General features: G+C 45.0%; 1 protein-coding gene across 1 annotated transcript in view; it reads right to left on the reverse strand.

The window, feature by feature from the left end:
- Positions 1 to 19,708, reverse strand: part of LOC118383308 (uncharacterized) — a 74,408-nt gene that overhangs the window by 21,374 nt on the left and 33,326 nt on the right. The window contains exons 18-31 of the mRNA XM_052461937.1: positions 18,934 to 19,197; positions 12,969 to 13,229; positions 12,493 to 12,756; positions 11,011 to 11,271; positions 10,608 to 10,871; positions 9,991 to 10,251; positions 9,436 to 9,696; positions 5,730 to 5,996; positions 5,223 to 5,483; positions 2,317 to 2,574; positions 1,827 to 2,093; positions 1,282 to 1,542; positions 608 to 871; positions 75 to 335 (exon numbers count right to left, since the gene is read on the reverse strand). Coding sequence (XP_052317897.1) covers positions 75 to 335; positions 608 to 871; positions 1,282 to 1,542; positions 1,827 to 2,093; positions 2,317 to 2,574; positions 5,223 to 5,483; positions 5,730 to 5,996; positions 9,436 to 9,696; positions 9,991 to 10,251; positions 10,608 to 10,871; positions 11,011 to 11,271; positions 12,493 to 12,756; positions 12,969 to 13,229; positions 18,934 to 19,197 — 3,675 coding nt within the window. The remainder of the gene's footprint in view (positions 1 to 74; positions 336 to 607; positions 872 to 1,281; positions 1,543 to 1,826; positions 2,094 to 2,316; positions 2,575 to 5,222; positions 5,484 to 5,729; positions 5,997 to 9,435; positions 9,697 to 9,990; positions 10,252 to 10,607; positions 10,872 to 11,010; positions 11,272 to 12,492; positions 12,757 to 12,968; positions 13,230 to 18,933; positions 19,198 to 19,708) is intronic.

Genomic DNA, 19,708 nt, shown 5'->3' on the forward strand with positions numbered 1-19,708 from the left:
ATACGTAGCCTGCTTTACTTAACACTAAACATAAGGAGTGTATTTCTGTGAAGTTATTAAATATCTCCACGTACCAGTCCTGAACTCTGCAGCATCACTGATTGGGCTATCACAACTTTCGTCCTGGCCAATCACAGTGAAGCTGTAGGTCTGTCCGCAGGGCAGCTCCGCCTCCAGGCTGCTTTCATTGGTCTGGAACGCTGTCATGTATCCCAGGTCTCCCATGGCCGTCACCATGTAGATCACCGCCCCCTCGGCCTCGGCCCACGCCACAACCACCATTGTCTCACTGTCGCATGACCCTGTAGCTGTCACCTGGTCTGGCTGGCAAGGTTCTACGCAGGTAAAAGGGAAAGGTTGGGTTGGGGACTTTATTGCATTGAATTTTGAATTGTTGATAGCGTGAAGAATATTGCTACATAAATGTATGTACATTTTGTTCTTTGATCATAGAATTGTCAGTGCTGGGAGGTGCGTAATTGATCAAACGTACAGAATACACAGAATTGTGCAACATAAGGCACATGTAAGAGGGACATGACAACAGTGAGAGATTGTAGAAGAGTAGGGGATTGACAGGTAGATTGACCAGGTGAAAAAGTCTTACCTGTTTTGATCTCGACAGTGCTGCTGAGTTCACTCTGACACAGGCTGCTGTGGGCGGTCACAGTGAAGCTGTAGGTCTCCCCACAGTCCAGAGCAGGGAACTGGCAGCTAGAGCTGCTAGTGTTGCAGGACCCAGTAGATCCTCCAGCCCTGGAGGTGGCGCTAGCAACATAGAACTGCAGCCCTTCTCTCTGCTCCCAGGACAAGGTGGCAGTGTGGGTCCCACATTGCAGGTCCACTCCCACATGCAGGGGGGGGCAGGGACCTAAGGGTCATAGGTCAAATTGAGTCAGTATACAGAACATGTGAGAGTTTGTACAGTAGGGTAACTTATTGTACATTACCATACAGGCATTACAGGGCACTAAAGACCTGCACCGCAGTACAGGTTTCTATGACACACTAGCGCTAGTAGATACTAGAGCACTGTATTGCACATGCATCCAACAATAGTTATGACAATTCTGTGATTTAGTGACCACAGCTCTATTTCTTTAATGAACATTTTGGTCTTTTAGCAGACGCTCTTATCCAGAGTGATTTATAGTCAGTGCATTCAACTAAGGCAGATAAACTACAACATATCAGTCATTGCAAGTAAGAGAACAACTTTCCTCAATAAACCTCTATTTATAAATAGTGTTTGAGGCTCCTGTGTCCGTGCTCTCTACTCACGTGTGCTGAAGCTGACCCCAGACAGGGTCTCCACCTGGCAGTTGTGGTTGATGGCGGCCAGGGTGATTTCGTAGTCCTCACCACAGGCCAGCTCGGTCATGTTGCAGTAATTATCCTCTGTGTGGCAGGAGGCCTGGTGCCCGTCGCTGCCTAAAGCAGTGAGGATGTAGGACTGGGCTCCATTGCTCCAGCCCCAGGTCACCAGGGCCGTGGCGTTATCACAGTCCACCTCTGCCTCCATGCTGGCGGGGACACAGGGAGCTGGGGACGGGACGGAGAAACTCGTTAGTACTTTATCTTTTTTCTATTGTCTACTATATCCAGTGAATTTTCTTAATGGCAATTATACTGGGGCTTTATGTATCAAGTGTTTCAGAGTACTGATCTAAGATCAGTTTAGCATTTTCAATAAGATTATATGGACATGAGGGACCTGATCCTAAATCAGCTCTCCTACTCTGAGATGCTTGAGACATAAGGTCCCTGATCTCAGATTTGTTTCAGTACTCACCACTAAAGGAATGTTCCCTTGCTATGTTACTGACCTGAGGCCAGCAGAACAGTGGTAGAGTCGGTGCTATTAAGAGTGTCCCCCAGGGCTCTGACGCGGGCGTAGTAAACTGTGCCACAGTTCAGTCCCTCTACCCTACAGGAAGTGTGGTGTGCCAAGGTGTGGCAGGACAGAGAGTCTCCATTGCGTCCGTTGAAGAATGCTATGTATCCCACTGCCCCAACGCTCAACTCCCAGGAAATAGCGCCTGTTCCAGTCTCGCAGTCAACACTTGTCTCTACATTGTTGGGAGGACAGGGCTCTGAAACACACACAACAAGGGACACCATGGATAACGATGCAGATGGTCTGGCTGCTTCGAAAAATTTCAAAATACTGTTTCAAATGAAAATATAATATGAAGATGTGAGTGTATCCAGCAGCCACGGTGGTACATTACATTATACTGGTCTACGTGTTATAGCTGGGTAGGGTATTATGTATTATCATAGCTAGGAGGGGGAGAGAGGGAGAGAGGGACTCACCTGTCTTGAGGTTGATAGACTTGGACGTAGCCATGCCTTGGCAGATGTTGTTGTGTGCGGTGACGGTGACGTTGTACACCTGGCTACAGGCCATGTTGTAGAGGGCACAGTAGGTGTCACTGGTGTTGCAGCTAATAAGGTGACCCTCCTCCGTCACTGCCTCAGCGCTGTACAGTGTAGCACCCTGACTCACGTCCCACAACACCTGGCCTATGGTCAGGCTGTACTTAGCACTCAGGTGGAAAGGTACACAGGGCTCTGAGAACAGACAAGATAAGGTAGACTTGGAAGTGGGGAGATCTCATCGCATGGATCTGATTGCAATATTATACCACATGTAGAAGGTTTAGTGTATCGGTAACTGCCCAAATAACGGAAACACTTGAGTAAATGAGGGATACAAAGTGTATTGAAAGCAGTTGCTTCCACACATGGTGTGGTTACTGAGTTAATTAAGCAATTAACATCCCATCATGCTTAGGGTCATGTATAAAAATGCTGGCCAGCCCATTATTTTGGCTACCATGGCTATTCCCCCATAGGATGACAATACCCCCATCCACAGGGCACGAATGGTCACTGAACGGTTTGATGAGCTTGAAAATGACGTGAACCATATGCCATGGCCGTCTCAGTCACCACATCTCAACCCAATTTAATACTTATGGGAGATTCTGGAGCGGCGCCTGAGATGTCGTTTTAGTGCTGAGCGGTTAGTGCTTTTTGAAGTCGTTTCGGTTTGATAATAAAAAAATGATCCCGGTTTTCGATTTCGGTTTCAATGTTGTTGTTTTTTAACATTAAAATGCACTATGTATTATGTGGGTTGAATTCTGCAACAACACTGAATAAAACAATACAATTGGCAGTAACTGCCCATTACTGCTTATCACTTAATAACCATCATTTATTCTTCTTTGCACACTGTGTTAACTAACCTCCACATGAGCTTCAATGTCATACAACTCTCCTTCCGTGGCCTCCAACTGCTCTTAAATGGAAGGAAAACTAAATGCTTGCTCTTCAACCGATCGCTGCCCACACCTGCCCGCCCGTCCAACATCACTATTCTGGACCGCTCTGACTTAGAATATGTGGACAACTATAAATACCCAGGTGTCTGGTTAGACTGTAAACTCTCCTTCCAGACTCACATTAAGCATCTCCAATCCAAAATTAAATCTAGAATCAGCTTTCTATTTCGCAACAAAGCATCCTTCACTCATGCTGCCAAACATACCCTCGTAAAACTGACTATCCTACTGATTCTTGACTTTGGCGATGTCATTTACAAAATAGTCTCCAACACTACTCAGCAAATTGGATGCAGTCTATCACAGTGCCATCTGTTTTTGTCACCAAAGCCCCATATACTACCCACCACTGCGACCTGTATGCTCTTGTTGGCTGGCCCTCGCTTCATATTCGTTGCCAAACCCACTGGCTCTAGGTCATCTGTAAGTCTTTGCTAGGTAAAGCCCCAACTTATCTCAGCTCACTGGTCACCATAGCAGCACCCACTCGTAGCACGTGCTCCAGCAGGTATATCTCACTGGTCATCCCAAAAGCCAATTCCTCCTTTGGCTGCCTTTCCTTCCAGTTCTCTGCTGCCAATGACTGGAACAAACTGCAAAAATCACTGAAGCTGGAGACTCATATCTCCCTCCCTCATTAACTTTAAGCACCAGCTGTCAGTGCAGCTCACAGATCACTGCACCTGTACATAGCCCATCTGTAAATAGCCCATCCAACTACCTCATCCCCATACTGTTATTTATTTAGTTTATTCTGCTCCTTTGCACCCCAGTATCTTTACTTGCACACTCATCTTCTGCACATCTATCACTCCAGTGTTTAATTGCTATATTGTAATTATTTTGCCACTATGGCCTATTTATTGCCTCACCCCCCTTATCCTACCTCATTTGCACACACTGTATATATACATTTTCTACTGTATTATTGACTGCATGTTTGTTTATTCCATGTTTAACTCTGTGTTGTTGTCTGTGTAGCACTGCTTTGCTTTATCTTGGCCAGGTCGCATTTGTAAATGAGAACTTGTTCTCAACTAGCCTACCTCGTTAAATAAAGGTGAAATAAAAAGAATCACATTACTTTAATCAAATATTTCAATTTGTGTATATTTGTTTTATATGATGACTATTATTTAATTCCAAGTCATCATCTCATCTCTATAGAGCTGCTGCCTATGCTGTCTGACAAAATCACTATTTTAGTAATTATTCAAAGTAAATAAGGCATACTTTTATGACTTCTGAATACCAACTATCAATCCCTTGCGAAGAAACTTATTTCTATCTCTCTCAATCATGTGTTCTTTCTTCTATCAGTCTCCATATCTGCTCCGCATAGACCGAACAAGTGTAAGCAGAGATGCAATGGATTATGGTCATTGTAGTTAATACCACATTTTCTACGCTAAACTATGTAGAATATTAGTCTGTTGAAAACTACAACTCTCTACTACAACGTACAGTGCAGGTTTGATCTGCACATTGAGCTCACAGAAAAAATAGAGCAAAGTGGAATTCAAATAATTGAACTGACATCGGTCAATTAGTTGTTTAAAAAATGAAAAATAACTATAATGTCAGTTAATCACTCAGCACTACAGCGTTGTCCAGCACCACCAACAACACATCAAATTATGAAATTTATTGTGGAATAATGGTGATGCATCCCTTTAATAGAGTTCCAGACACATATAGAATCTATGCCAAGGTGCATTGAAGTTGTTCTGGCTTGTGGTGGCCCAACGCCCTACTAAGACGCTTTATGTAGGTATTTCCTTTATTCTGTAAGTTACCGGTAAATATCATTACATTCTAAAGTATTTTTTTGTCAGGTTGATATACAATAACATGGAGGAAGCATCAACTGACCAGTGACCAGTTGTGCTGTCATCGTAGCCATGCTACTGCAGCTCTCTCCCCAGGCCTGTACAGACACAGAGTAACTCTCTCCGCAAGCCAGGCCCCCCAGCTCACAGAAGGTGTTGCTGGTCTCACAGGTGACGGCGTGGCCGGACAGGGTGGTGGCTGTAGCCACGTAGGACACAGTCCCGGCACTCATAGACCAGGACACCATGGCAACACGGGCCTCGCAGTCCATCACTGTCTCAATGTTACGAGGCGCACAGGGTGCTGGTGGAAGAGAGAGAAGGATAGAGGAAGAGAGTCGTCTCAGAAGTACAAGTTAGGTCAAATATAAGTCATATAGGTTCAGTTTTTCAGTGCTTTGCCTACAACATTGATATAAATGGTGAACAAAACGGCCCTGAAATGGATATTCAGGAAAATGTATGTTTGACTGCAGACTGACAGACTGACCTAAGTATGGTTCCCTCTAGATAGAGGGACTGTGTGTGAGACTTCCTTATCCCTTCCTACCTGCGTGGGTGTCGGTGACATCAGTAGATGGGCTGCTGCATGATCCGTCGGAGGCAGCTACAGTGACATGGTAGATCTGACCACAGCTGAGTGTGGTGACGTTACAGGAGGCTGCTCCACTCAGGGCTTGACAGGTGGTGGAGCTTCCGTCGCTGTCCTGCAGGGTGGCTATGTAGGAGTCAGCCCCCGAGCTCTTAGACCACGACACGTGCATGGCGTTGGCTGTACAGTCCATCACAGTGGACACAGTGGCAGGAATGCAGGGTGCTGAAGGGGTAGAGGGATAGACAGGGACATGGTTAGGTTTGGGTTTAGGGTGATACATCAGGGCTTAGTGTGCGGTGTACTATGTAGTGTATGCGTGTTATATGAGTGTTCACCAATGGGCTGGATTTTTTTACATCGCTGTGAGTGTTTATGAATATCTACAGTTGAAGTCGGAAGTTTACATACACCTTAGCCAAATACATTTAAACCCCGTTTTTCACAATTACTGACATTTAATTCTAGTAAAAATTCCCTGTCTTAGGTCAGCTAGGATCACCACTTTATTTAAGAATGTGAAATGTCAGAATAATAGTAGAGAGAATGATTTATTTCAGCTTTTATTTCTTTCATCACATTCCCAGTGGGTAAGAAGTTTACATACACTCAATTAGTATTTGGTAGCATTGCCTTTCAATTGTTAAACTTGGGTCAAACATTTTGGGTAGCCTTCCACAAGCTTTCCACAGTAAGTTGGGAGAATTTTGGCCCATTCCTCTTGACAGAGCTGGTGTAACTGAGTCAGGTTTGTAGGCCTCCTTGCTCGCACACGCTTTTTCAGTTCTGCCCACAAATTGTCTATAGTATTGAGGTAAGGGCTTTATGATGGCCAATACAATACCTTGACTTTGTTGTCCTCAAGCCATTTTGCCACAACTTTGGAATTATGCTTTGGGTCATTGTCCATTTGGAAGACCCATTTGCGACCGAGCTTTAACTTCCTGACTGATGTCTTGCTTCAATATATTCACATAATTGTCCTCCCTCATGATGCCATCTATTTTGTGAAGTGCACCAGTCCCTCCTGCATCAAAGCACCCCCACAACATGATGGTGCCACCCCCGTGCTTCACGGTTGGGATGGTGTTCTTCGGCTTGCAAGCCTCCCCGTTTTTCCTCCAAACATAATGATGGTCATTATGGCCAAAACGTTCTATTTTGTTTCATCGGACCAGAGGACATTTCTCCAAAAAGTACGATCTTTGTCCCCATGTGCAGACGCAAACCGTACTAGCTTTTTTGTGGAGATTTGGAGCAGTGGCTCCTTTCTTGCTGAGCGGCCTTTCAGGTTATGTCGATATAGGATTAGTTTTACTGTGGATATAGACCATCTCGAATCCCACCGTACCTTCTCCGCTGTGCAATCTGGTTTCCGAGCCGGTCACGGGTGCACCTCAGCCACACTCAAGGTACTAAACGATATCATAACCGCCATCGATAAAAGACAGTACTGTGCAGCCGTCTTCATCGACCTTGCCAAGGCTTTCGACTCTGTCAATCACCATATTCTTATCGGCAGACTCAGTAGCCTCGGTTTTTCGGATGACTGCCTTGCCTGGTTCACCAATTACTTTGCAGACAGAGTTCAGTGTGTCAAATCGGAGGGCATGCTGTCCGGTCCTCTGGCAGTTTCTATGGGGGTGCCACAGGGTTCAATTCTCGGGCCGACTCTTTTCTCTGTATATATCAATGATGTTGCTCTTGCTGCGGGCGATTCCCTGATCCACCTCTACGCAGACGACAGCATTCTATATACTTTCGGCCGCAGCTAACCTCCAAACGAGCTTCAATGCCATACAACACTCCTTCCGTGGCCTCCAACTGCTCTTAAACGCTAGTAAAACCAAATGCATGCTTTTCAACCGATCGCTGCCTGCACCCGCATGCCCGACTAGCATCACCACCCTGGATGGTTCCGACCTTGAATATGTGGACATCTATAAGTACCTAGGTGTCTGGCTAGACTGCAAACTCTCCTTCCAGACTCATATCAAACATCTACAATCGAAAATCAAATCGAATCAAGAGTCGGCTTTCTATTCCGCAACAAAGCCTCCTTCACTCACGCCGCCAAGCTTACCTTAGTAAAACTGACTATCCTACCGATCCTCGACTTCGGCGATGTCATCTACAAAATGGCTTCCAACACTCTACTCAGCAAACTGGATGCAGTCTATCACAGTGCCATCCGTTTTGTCACTAAAGCACCTTATACCACCCACCACTGCGACTTGTATGCTCTAGTCAGCTGGCCCTCGCTACATATTCGTCGCCAGACCCACTGGCTCCAGGTCATCTCCAAGTCCATGCTAGGTAAAGCTCCGCCTTATCTCAGTTCACCGGTCACGATGGCAACACCCATCCGTAGCACACGCTCCAGCAGGTGTATCTCACTGATCATCCCTAAAGCCAACACCTCATTTGGCCGCCTTTCGTTCCAGTACTCTGCTGCCTGTGACTGGAACGAACTGCAAAAATCGCTGAAGCTGGAGACTTTTATCTCCCTCACCAACTTCAAACATCAGCTATCTGAGCAGCTAACCGATCGCTGCAGCTGTACATAGTCTATTGGTAAATAGCCCACCCATTTTCACCTACCTCATTCCCATACTGTTTTTATTTATTTACTTTTCTGCTCTTTTGCACACCAATATCTCTACCTGTACATGACCATCTGATCATTTATCACTCCAGTGTTAATCTGCAAAATTGTAATTATTCGCCTACCTCCTCATGCCTTTTGCACACATTGTATATAGACTCCCCCTTTTTGTTCTACTGTGTTATTGACTTGTTTATTGTTTACTCCATGTGTAACTCTGTGTTGTCTGTTCACACTGCTATGCTTTATCTTGGCCAGGTCGCAGTTGCAAATGAGAACTTGTTCTCAACTAGCCTACCTGGTTAAATAAAGGTGAAATAAATAAATACTTTTCTATCTGTTTCCTCCAGCATCTTTCCAAGGTCCTTTGCTGTTGTTCTGGGATTGATTTGTACTTTTCGCACCAAAGTACATTTATCTCAAGGAGACCGAATGCGTCTCCTTCCTGAGCGGTATGATTTCTGCGTGGTCCCATGATGTTTATACTTGGGTACTATTGTTTGTACAGATGAACGTGGTACGTTCAGGCATTTAGAAATTGCTCCCAAGGATGAACCAGACTTGTGGAGTTCTTGGCTGATTTTTCTGAGGTCTTGGCTGATTTATTTTGATTTTCCCATGATGTCAAGCAAAGAGGCATTGAGTTTGAAGGTAGGCCTTGAAATACATCCACAGGTCGACCTTCAATTGGCTCAAATGATGTCAATTAGCCTATCAGAAGCTTCTAAAGCCATGATGGAATTTTCTGGAATTTTCCAAACTGTTTAAAGGCACAGTGAACTTAGTGTATGTAAACATCTGACTGACTGGAATTGTAATACAGTGAATTATAAGTGTAATAATGTGTCTGTAAACTATTGTTGGAAAGATTACTTGTGTCATGCACAAAGTAGATGTCCTAACCGACTTGCCAAAACTATAGTTTGTTAACAAGAAATTTGGAGAGTGGTTGAAAAATGAGTTTTAATGACCCCAACCTAAATGTATGTAGACTTCTGACTTCAACTGTCTGCTTATAAAGTGTCTCTACATTTTCCCATATGTGTGTTGTGAGCTCACCTGTCTTGAGCTCCACAGTGTCACTCACAGGGCTGGTGCAGTCAGTGTCTAGTGCCACCATGGTGGCGGTGTAGTGCTGGCCGCAGTGCAGGCCGGTGAGATCACAGTGGGTCTCATGGGACATGCATCCTGCAACGTGTCCGTCGGTTCCGGTAGCCTCTACAGAGTAGAGTTGACCCCCACGGCTGGTGTTCCACATCATATTGGCCACATTACTGCTGCAGCTCACACTGGCCTGCAGACTCTGGGGTGTGCAGGGTACTGTGGGGAAGAATAGAACTAAAGTCACTTTCATTCAGTAACACTGTAAAGCCATGACTGAGAGATGTTTATAATGGGATCTGGTCTATGGCTTTTGGTGAATTGTTGAGTGCCCATACTACTTCTTAATATGTACTCTGTCTGTGTCAGATATGTAACTGTTGTGACTACAAAATTATGTTCTAATAGCTCTGACAGTGGAGTGGCTAAATATAGATAGACTGGTCCTCAGTTAGTAGGTGTTTTGTCAAGGTCCTCACAAGGATAGAAACGTGTGTGCGTGTGTGTGCGTACCTGTTCTGACAATAGTCCCCATGCTCTCCGAGGTGTTACAGGTGCGTCCCTCAGCGGTTACCGCCAGGATGTACGTCTCTCCGCAGGGCAGCTGTGTGATGTCACATCCTGTCCCATCGGTGGTGCAGAAGGTGGTCTCTCCGTCTGTGCGCTCCAGGGTGGCCGTGTACATCAGAGCTCCCACGCTGGGGGTCCAGGACACACTCACCATATGGTTCTCACAACCCACCTTGGTCTGCGTGTCTTGGGGAGGGCAAGGGGCTGGGTGGGATGGAGGACAGAGATTCAGTGAGGTGCACATACAGTATACACAGGTGGTACAACCAAACACTGTGAAAAATGCCAAAATGCCAAACAAATATAAATGTCACTAGGACAATATACTGCTAAATATACATTTGAGCTACTTCAATATAAATGTCACTAGGACAATATACTGCTAAATATACATTTCAGCTACTTCAATATAAATGTCACTAGGACAATATACTGCTAAATATACATTTCAGCTACTTCAATATAAATGTCACTAGGACAATATACTGCTAAATATACATTTCAGCTACTTCAATATAAATGTTAACAACCCTCATGCATTAAGTACGTCAGTCTCTCACCTGTCTCGGACACCACAGCGTTGCTAGGTGCGCTGGAGCACTGTTGGTCTAAGGCGGTGAGGGTAAAGGTAAAGTGAAGTCCGCAGTGCAGATCTGGCACAGCGCACGTGTTACTGTTGGTTGAGTTACACTCAAACGTCTGCCCCTGGCTGTCCGTCGCCACGGCAACGTAAAGCTCGGAACCCGCGGACTCCTCCCATACCACCCAGGCGGAATCTGATAGACAGTCCATCTCTACCTCGGTGAGGCGGGGTACGCAGGGCGCTACAAGGAGAGAGAGAGCAGTGTGTCTGTGTTTATGTGTGTGTCGGGTTCACGAGTATTTATGCAGATGTACAGAAATGTCACTGACATGTAATTACAGACATCTAACTGATTGACTAATTGATTGATTGATCCCTACCTGTCTTGACCAGCTGAGACGGTGTGTTGACACCGACACAACCGCCATGTGACGGGGTGACAGTCACATTGTACTCTGTGCCACATGACAGGGTGCTGAGGTCACAGCCCATTCCCGTGACGTTGCAGGTATAGTGCTGACCACTGGGACATTCAGCAGTAACTGTGTACAGCACCTCGGCAACGCTGTTGTCCCAGGTTACCGTGACAACGTTGGTGGCACAGTCCACCACGGCACTGATTGCATCTGGAGGGCAGGGAGCTGAGAGGGGGAAGAAGAGAACAGGAGAGAATAGAAGATAAAATAAGAGAAGAGAGAGGCAGATATATACAAAAGTATACTCAGTGAGCTCAGTGACTTTCAACATGGCTCCGTCATAGGATGCCACCTTTCCAACAAGTCAGTTCGTCAAATTTCTGCCCTCCTAGAGCTGCCCCGGTCAACTGTAAGTGCTTTTATTGTGAAGTGGAAACGTCTAGGAGCAACAACGGCTCAGCCGCAAAATGGTAGGCCACACAAGCTCACAGAAAGGGACTGCCGAGTGCTAAAGTGAACACAGTGCGTAAAACGAGTTCCAAACTGCCTCCAGAAGCAACATCAGTACAATAACTGTTCGTCGGGAGCTTAGTGAAATGGGTTTCCATGACCGAGCAGCCACACACAAGCCTAAGATCACCTTGAGCAATGCCAAGCGTCAGCTGGAGGGGTGTTAAGCTCGCCACAATTGGACTCTGGAGCAGTGTAAACGCATTCTCTGGAGTGATGAATCACGCTTCACCATCTGGCAGTCCGACGGACAAATCTCTGTTTGGAGGATGCCAGGAGAACGCTACCTGTCCCAATGCATAGTGCCAACTGTAAAGTTTGCTGGAGAAGGAATAATGGTCTGGGGATGTTTTTCATAGTTTGGGCTAGGCGCCTTAGTTCCAGTGAAGGGAAATCTTAACGCTACAGCATACAAGGACATTCTAGACGATTCTGTGCTTCCAACTTAGTGTCAACAGTTTGGGGAATGCCTTATCCTGTTTCAGCATGACAATGCCACCGTGCACAAAGCGAGGTCCATACAGAAATGGTTTGTTGAGATCGGTGTGGAAGAACTTGACTGGCCTGCACAAAGCCCCGAACCCCATCGAACACCTTCGGGATGAATTGGAATGCTCTTGTGGCTGAATGGAGCAAGTCCCTACGGCAATGTTCCAACATCTAGTGGAAAGCTTTCCCAGAAGAGAGGAGACTGTTATAGCAGCAAAGGGGGGACCAACTCCATATTAATGCCCATGATTTTGGAATGAGATGTTCGACGAGCAGGTGTCCACATACTTTTAGTCATAGTGAAGAAGGATTATTTTAAGTACTTTGTAATGTATCTCAAGGATACTAATTTCTCTAGTAGTCATCAATATATCGCTGAATGCCACTATTTCTATGTATGGCCAATAAGTATTGACCATGGTGTGTTTCAGTAGAGGTGAATCCTACCTGCTGTGACCTGCTGTGCGGGGCTGTAGGAGCTGTTGCACACATCGTCGTGAGCCACCACCACAACACTGTAGGTCAGACCGCACTGCATTCTGGAAACCACACAAGTGGTCACATTCGTGTCGCACACGGTCAGCAAACCCTCGCTGCTCGTGAGTTCGGCGTGGTAGTGGTTTGGGGTGTAGCCGCTCTGTTGCCAGGTGATAGTGAGGACACCTGATAAGCAGTCCAGGACATTCTGCACGTCCATGGGAACACAGGGAGCTGGGAGGAGAGAGAGGAGGGTCAGAGAGGGGGATCACCAAAGGGATTGTCTAATGAATTGTACGTTGAATCCAAAGTTTATTTTAAAGAGCTCGCTCTGTTCCAATAGTATAGCTGTGTTATGATGTGTTCTTAACAGTAAATAGGACAGTAACAAGTGGTGGGGTTTTTCTATCCCAAGATCTAGTCCCAGTCTTCAGAAAAACACATACCAGTATTGACAATGTACATTTTGCTTTTGGCTCCTACACAGGTGTTATCCACTCCAGCAGCGTAGACTTGGTACTCCTGTCCACACAACAGTCCTGAGATATCACATGCTGTTGTGCTGGTGTTACATGACAACCAGTGACCCTCGTTGCTCACGGCGACAGCCATGTAGGAGATGGAACCATGTGATGCCGCCCAGGAGACAGAGATGTTGTCAGAGCTGCAAGAGGACTGAACGCTGAGGGCCGTAGGGGGGCAGGGAGCTGAGGAGAGCAGGGAGACGAGGATTAGTCAGTATGGTGTGTGTGAAGGATTTCACGATCTGAGTTTAGGGATGTAGTTTGCCAGGCCTTTGTGTGCGATTGAGTTGGTCTTTGGATGTACGGTATTGGGTTTTGCATGTACAATACCGTTCAAAAGTTTGGGGTCAGTTAGAAATTAAAATAAAGGCATAAGTCATACAAAAGTTATACTTAAATCCAAACTGGTTCTCTAGTAAATTAGTAGGAATGTCTCACCCCATGTTCAAGAAGAGCCCTTTTCCCTTTATTCAGATTACACCTGCTCACTTTCAGTAGTTTGAAAAGGAAATCATCTCCAAAATATCATTATTTTTTAAACAAGCCTTAGAAAGTTGGTTGCAACATATTTTTTTTATGAAATTTTTAAAAAGGTATAATTTTAGTGAATTATATCATAAATAGGACTGGTGGAGTTATGTCACACATGCAGCAAACACAGACATATGGAAATGTCTGCTCTACCCAAAATTACAACCAACTAATTGCAGCATTACCACAAAAATGGAAGAGGCAAGTAGGAAAAAAGTAAGGAACTTGTCTGTCGGCCCCTAAATGGTTAAAGAAAATTGTGATAAATAAAAATTGTGATAAATAAAAACATTTACCAATTTCATTTTAGGACCAATTTTTTTTCGATGTACCCATTCCACGGCACATGGTTTATGAATTGACACGCAAAACAATGCCGGATTCAAAACATCTAATTTTACCATTTAAATTACAATGCAAAATTATTGCAAACAATAGAATCTTCCCAGCTCTGCAGATTTTGCTGTGAGGAGGCAGAGTCATTAGATCATTTATTTTGGTAAAGTCCATATGTAGCTCGTTTTTGGTCACAGGTCCAGGATTGGCTGAAGAATTGCAACATTTGCCTAGAACTAATGCTGCCGATAGCAATAATGGGTGATTTGAAAAGCCGTAGTCAATCAATCAATAATATAATTATTATTTTAGCAAAAATGTTTATCTTTAATTTACAATCTGTATATAGGATCAGAAATTTTGGACATCAGAAATAGAGGAAGGACTAAAAACAAACAAAATATAACTATTGTAAAATAGATTGTCTGTAAAATGTGTATAATATAAAACTGAAGGTAGAAGCCTCCGTGTTATTGTTTATTGGGGGAAGGGTGGTAGGGTTTACGGGGAATAATAAAGGTACAATTGGGGGAAGGGTGGTAGGGTTTACGGGGGATAATAAAGGTACAATTGGGGGAAGGGTGGTAGGGTTTACGGGGGATAATAAAGGTACAATTGGGGGAAGGGTGGTAGGGTTTACGGGGGATAATAAAGGTACAATTGGGGGAAGGGTGGTAGGGTTTACGGGGGATAATAAAGGTACAATTGGGGGAAGGGTGGTAGGGTTTACGGGGGATAATAAAGGTACAATTGGGGGAAGGGGGGTAGGGTTTACGGGGATAATAAAGGTACAATTGGGGGAAGGGTGGTAGGGTTTACGGGGGATAATAAAGGTACAATTGGGGGAAGGGTGGTAGGGTTTACGGGGGATAATAAAGGTACAATTGGGGGAAGGGTGGTAGGGTTTACGGGGAATAATAAAGGTACAATTGGGGGAAGGGTGGTAGGGTTTACGGGGGATAATAAAGGTACAATTGGGGGAAGGGTGGTAGGGTTTACGGGGGATAATAAAGGTACAATTGGGGGAAGGGTGGTAGGGTTTACGGGAATAATAAAGGTACAATTGGGGGAAGGGTGGTAGGGTTTACGGGGGATAATAAAGGTACAATTGGGGGAAGGGTGGTAGGGTTTACGGGGGATAATAAAGGTACAATTGGGGGAAGGGTGGTAGGGTTTACGGGGAATAATAAAGGTACAATTGGGGGAAGGGTGGTAGGGTTTACGGGGAATAATAAAGGTACAATTGGGGGAAGGGTGGTAGGGTTTACGGGGAATAATAAAGGTACAATTGGGGGAAGGGTGGTAGGGTTTACGGGGAATAATAAAGGTACAATTGGGGGAAGGGTGGTAGGGTTTACGGGGAATAATAAAGGTACAATTGGGGGAAGGGTGGTAGGGTTTACGGGGGATAATAAAGGTACAATTGGGGGAAGGGTGGTAGGGTTTACGGGGAATAATAAAGGTACAATTGGGGGAAGGGTGGTAGGGTTTACGGGGAATAATAAAGGTACAATTGGGGGAAGGGTGGTAGGGTTTACGGGGAATAATAAAGGTACAATTGGGGGAAGGGTGGTAGGGTTTACGGGGAATAATAAAGGTACATTCTAAAACAACTATATAGGTATGTGTATGTATGTATATATATATGTGTATATGTATGAATGTTTATGAATGCATATGTACAGTTGAGGTCGGAAGTTTACATACAGTTAGGTTGGAGTCATTAAATCTCGTTTTTCAACCAATCCATACATTTGTTGTTAACAAACTTAGCACTGATGGAGGGCTTGTGCGTTCCTGGTGTAACTCTGGCAGTTGTTGCTGCCATCCTGTACCTGTCCTGCAGGTGTGATGTTCAGATGTACCGATCCTGTGCAGGTGTTTTTACATCTGGTCTGCCACTGAGAGGATGATCAGCTGTCCGTCCTGTCTCCCTGTAGACCTGTCTTAGGCGTCTCACAGTACGGACATTGCAATTTATTGCCCTGGCCACACCAGCAGTCCTCATGCCTCTTTGCAGCATGCCTAAGGCATGTCCATGCAGATGAGCAGTGACCCTGGGCATCTTTCTTTTGGGGTTTTTCAGAATCAGTAGAATGGCCTCTTTAGTGTCCTACGTTTTCATAACTGTGACCTTAATTGCCTACCGTCTGTAAGCTGTTAGTGTCTTAATGACCATTCCACAGGTGCATGTTCATTAACTGTTTATGGTTCATTGAACAAGCATGGGAAACAGTGCTTAAACCCTTTACAATGAAGATCTGTGAAGTTATTTGGATTTTTACGAATTATCTTTGAAAGACAGGGTCCTGATAAAGGAATGTATCTTTTTTTGCTGACTTTATATTTACCAAAAAATATAAGGGGGATTTGAAATTATGCAGACAATTACATTGATGGAAGCCACAATCTTTACGCAATATAAAGCTGATTCTCCCCTAAAGATAAAGAAAGAAAAACCCTTGAATGAGTAGTTGTGTCCAAACGTTTGACTGGTACTGTAGGTGTGTGTAGATGTTTGACTGGTACTGTAGGTGTGTGTAGATGTTTGACTGGTACTGTAGGTGTGTGTAGATGTTTGACTGGTACTGTAGGTGTGTGTAGATGTTTGACTGGTACTGTAGGTGTGTGTAGATGTTTGACTGGTACTGTATGTGTGTCCAAACGTTTGACTGGTACTGTAGGTGTGTGTAGATGTTTGACTGGTACTGTAGGTGTGTGTAGATGTTTGACTGGTACTGTAGGTGTGTGTAGATGTTTGACTGGTACTGTAGGTGTGTGTAGATGTTTGACTGGTACTGTAGGTGTGTGTAGATGTTTGACTGGTACTGTAGGTGTGTGTAGATGTTTGACTGGTACTGTAGGTGTGAGTAGATGTTTGACTGGTACTGTAGGTGTGTCCAAACGTTTGACTGGTACTGTAGGTGTGTGTAGATGTTTGACTGGTACTGTAGGTGTGTGTAGATGTTTGACTGGTACTGTAGGTGTGTCCAAACGTTTGACTGGTACTGTAGGTGTGTGTAGATGTTTGATTGGTACTGTAGGTGTGTCCAAACGTTTGACTGGTACTGTAGGTGTGTGTAGATGTTTGACTGGTACTGTAGGTGTGTCCAAACGTTTGACTGGTACTGTAGGTGTGTCCAAACGTTTGACTGGTACTGTAGGTGTGTGTAGATGTTTGACTGGTACTGTAGGTGTGTGTAGATGTTTGACTGGTACTGTAGGTGTGTGTAGATGTTTGACTGGTACTGTTGGTGTGTCCAAACGTTTGACTAGTACTGTAGGTGTGAGTAGATGTTTGACTGGTACTGTAGGTGTGTGTAGATGTTTGACTGGTACTGTTGGTGTGTCCAAACGTTTGACTGGTACTGTAGGTGTGTGTAGATGTTTGACTGGTACTGTAGGTGTGTGTAGATGTTTGACTGGTACTGTAGGTGTGTGTAGATGTTTGACTGGTACTGTAGGTGTGTGTAGATGTTTGACTGGTACTGTAGGTGTGTGTAGATGTTTGACTGGTACTGTAGGTGTGTGTAGATGTTTGACTGGTACTGTAGGTGTGTCAAAACGTTTGACTGGTACTGTAGGTGTGTCCAAACGTTTGACTGGTACTGTAGGTGTGTGTAGATGTTTGACTGGTACTGTAGGTGTGTGTAGATGTTTGACTGGTACTGTAGGTGTGTGTAGATGTTTGACTGGTACTGTAGGTGTGTGTAGATGTTTGACTGGTACTGTAGGTGTGTGTAGATGTTTGACTGGTACTGTAGGTGTGTGTAGATGTTTGACTGGTACTGTAGGTGTGTGTAGATTTTTGACTGGTACTGTTGGTGTGTGCAGATGTTTGACTGGTACTGTAGGTGTGTGTAGATGTTTGACTGGTACTGTAGGTGTGTGTAGATGTTTGACTGGTACTGTAGGTGTGTCCAAACGTTTGACTGGTACTGTAGGTGTGTGTAGATGTTTGACTGGTACTGTTGGTGTGTGTAGATGTTTGACTGGTACTGTAGGTGTGTCCAAACGTTTGACTGGTACTGTAGGTGTGTCCAAACGTTTGACTGGTACTGTAGGTGTGTGTAGATGTTTGACTGGTACTGTAGGTGTGTGTAGATGTTTGACTGGTACTGTAGGTGTGTGTAGATGTTTGACTGGTACTGTAGGTGTGTGTAGATGTTTGACTGGTACTGTAGGTGTGTGTAGATGTTTGACTGGTACTGTAGGTGTGTCCAAACGTTTGACTGGTACTGTTGGTGTGTGTAGATGTTTGACTGGTACTGTTGGTGTGTCCAAACGTTTGACTGGTACTGTAGGTGTGTGTAGATGTTTGACTGGTACTGTTGGTGTGTCCAAACGTTTGACTGGTACTGTAGGTGTGTGTAGATGTTTGACTGGTACTGTAGGTGTGTCCAAACGTTTGACTGGTACTGTTGGTGTGTGTAGATGTTGACTGGTACTGTAGGTGTGTGTAGATGTTTGACTGGTACTGTAGGTGTGTCCAAACGTTTGACTGGTACTGTTGGTGTGTGTAGATGTTTGACTGGTACTGTTGGTGTGTCCAAACGTTTGACTGGTACTGTAGGTGTGTGTAGATGTTTGACTGGTACTGTAGGTGTGAGTAGATGTTTGACTGGTACTGTAGGTGTGTCCAAACGTTTGACTGGTACTGTAGGTGTGTCCAAACGTTTGACTGGTACTGTATGTGTGTCCAAACGTTTGACTGGTACTGTAGGTGTGTGTAGATGTTTGACTGGTACTGTAGGTGTGTGTAGATGTTTGACTGGTACTGTAGGTGTGTGTAGATGTTTGACTGGTACTGTAGGTGTGTGTAGATGTTTGACTGGTACTGTAGGTGTGTGTAGATGTTTGACTGATACTGTAGGTGTGTGTAGATGTTTGACTGGTACTGTAGGTGTGTGTAGATGTTTGACTGGTTATGTAGGTGTGTGTAGATGTTTGACTGGTACTGTAGGTGTGTGTAGATGTTTGATGGTAGGACTGTTGGTATGATGGTAGAACTGTATTTTACCTGTGTTGACTACGACCCAGTCGCGGGCGGGACTGGGGCAGGTGCGCCCCTCTCCCCTGACACTGACCCTGTACCTCTCTCCACACTGCAGCTTGCTGATATTGCAGCCGGAGCCGGGGCTGGAGCAGGTGAGCTGGTGTTTGATGTCAAAGCCCTCTGCCAAGGCTTTGTAGATCAGAGTGCCGTTACCAGGCGTCCAGGAGATCTGAGCTGTGTTAGTACTGCAGTTCAGGTAGGCCTGCAGGCCAGTGTGGCGACAGGGTACTGGAGGGAGAGGAGAGAGACAAACACATTGGTGTGTATATGTTTTGGAGAGAGGTGAGAGGGGGAAGAGAGAGAGAGAAACACGTTGGTGTATATATGTTTTGGAGAGAGGTGAGAGGGGGAAGAGAGAGAGAGAAACACGTTGGTGTATATATGTTTTGGAGAGAGGTGAAAGGGGGGAAGAGAGAGAGAGAAACACGTTGGTGTGTATATGTTTTGGAGAGAGGTGAGAGGGGGAAGAGAGAGAGAGAAACACGTTGGTGTGTATATGTTTTGGAGAGAGGTGAGAGGGGGGAAGAGAGAGAGAGAGAGAAACACGTTGGTGTATATGTTTTGGAGAGAGGTGAGAGGGGGAAGAGAGAGAGAGAGAAACATGTTGGTGTATATATGTTTTGGAGAGAGGTGAGAGGGGGAAGAGAGAGAGAGAAACACGTTGGTGTATATATGTTTTGGAGAGAGGTGAGAGGGGGAAGAGAGAGAGAGAAACACGTTGGTGTATATATGTTTTGAA

This window comes from Oncorhynchus keta, chromosome 1 (genome assembly GCF_023373465.1).
Source record: "Oncorhynchus keta strain PuntledgeMale-10-30-2019 chromosome 1, Oket_V2, whole genome shotgun sequence".
In the NCBI taxonomy this organism is placed as follows: Eukaryota; Metazoa; Chordata; class Actinopteri; order Salmoniformes; family Salmonidae; genus Oncorhynchus; species Oncorhynchus keta.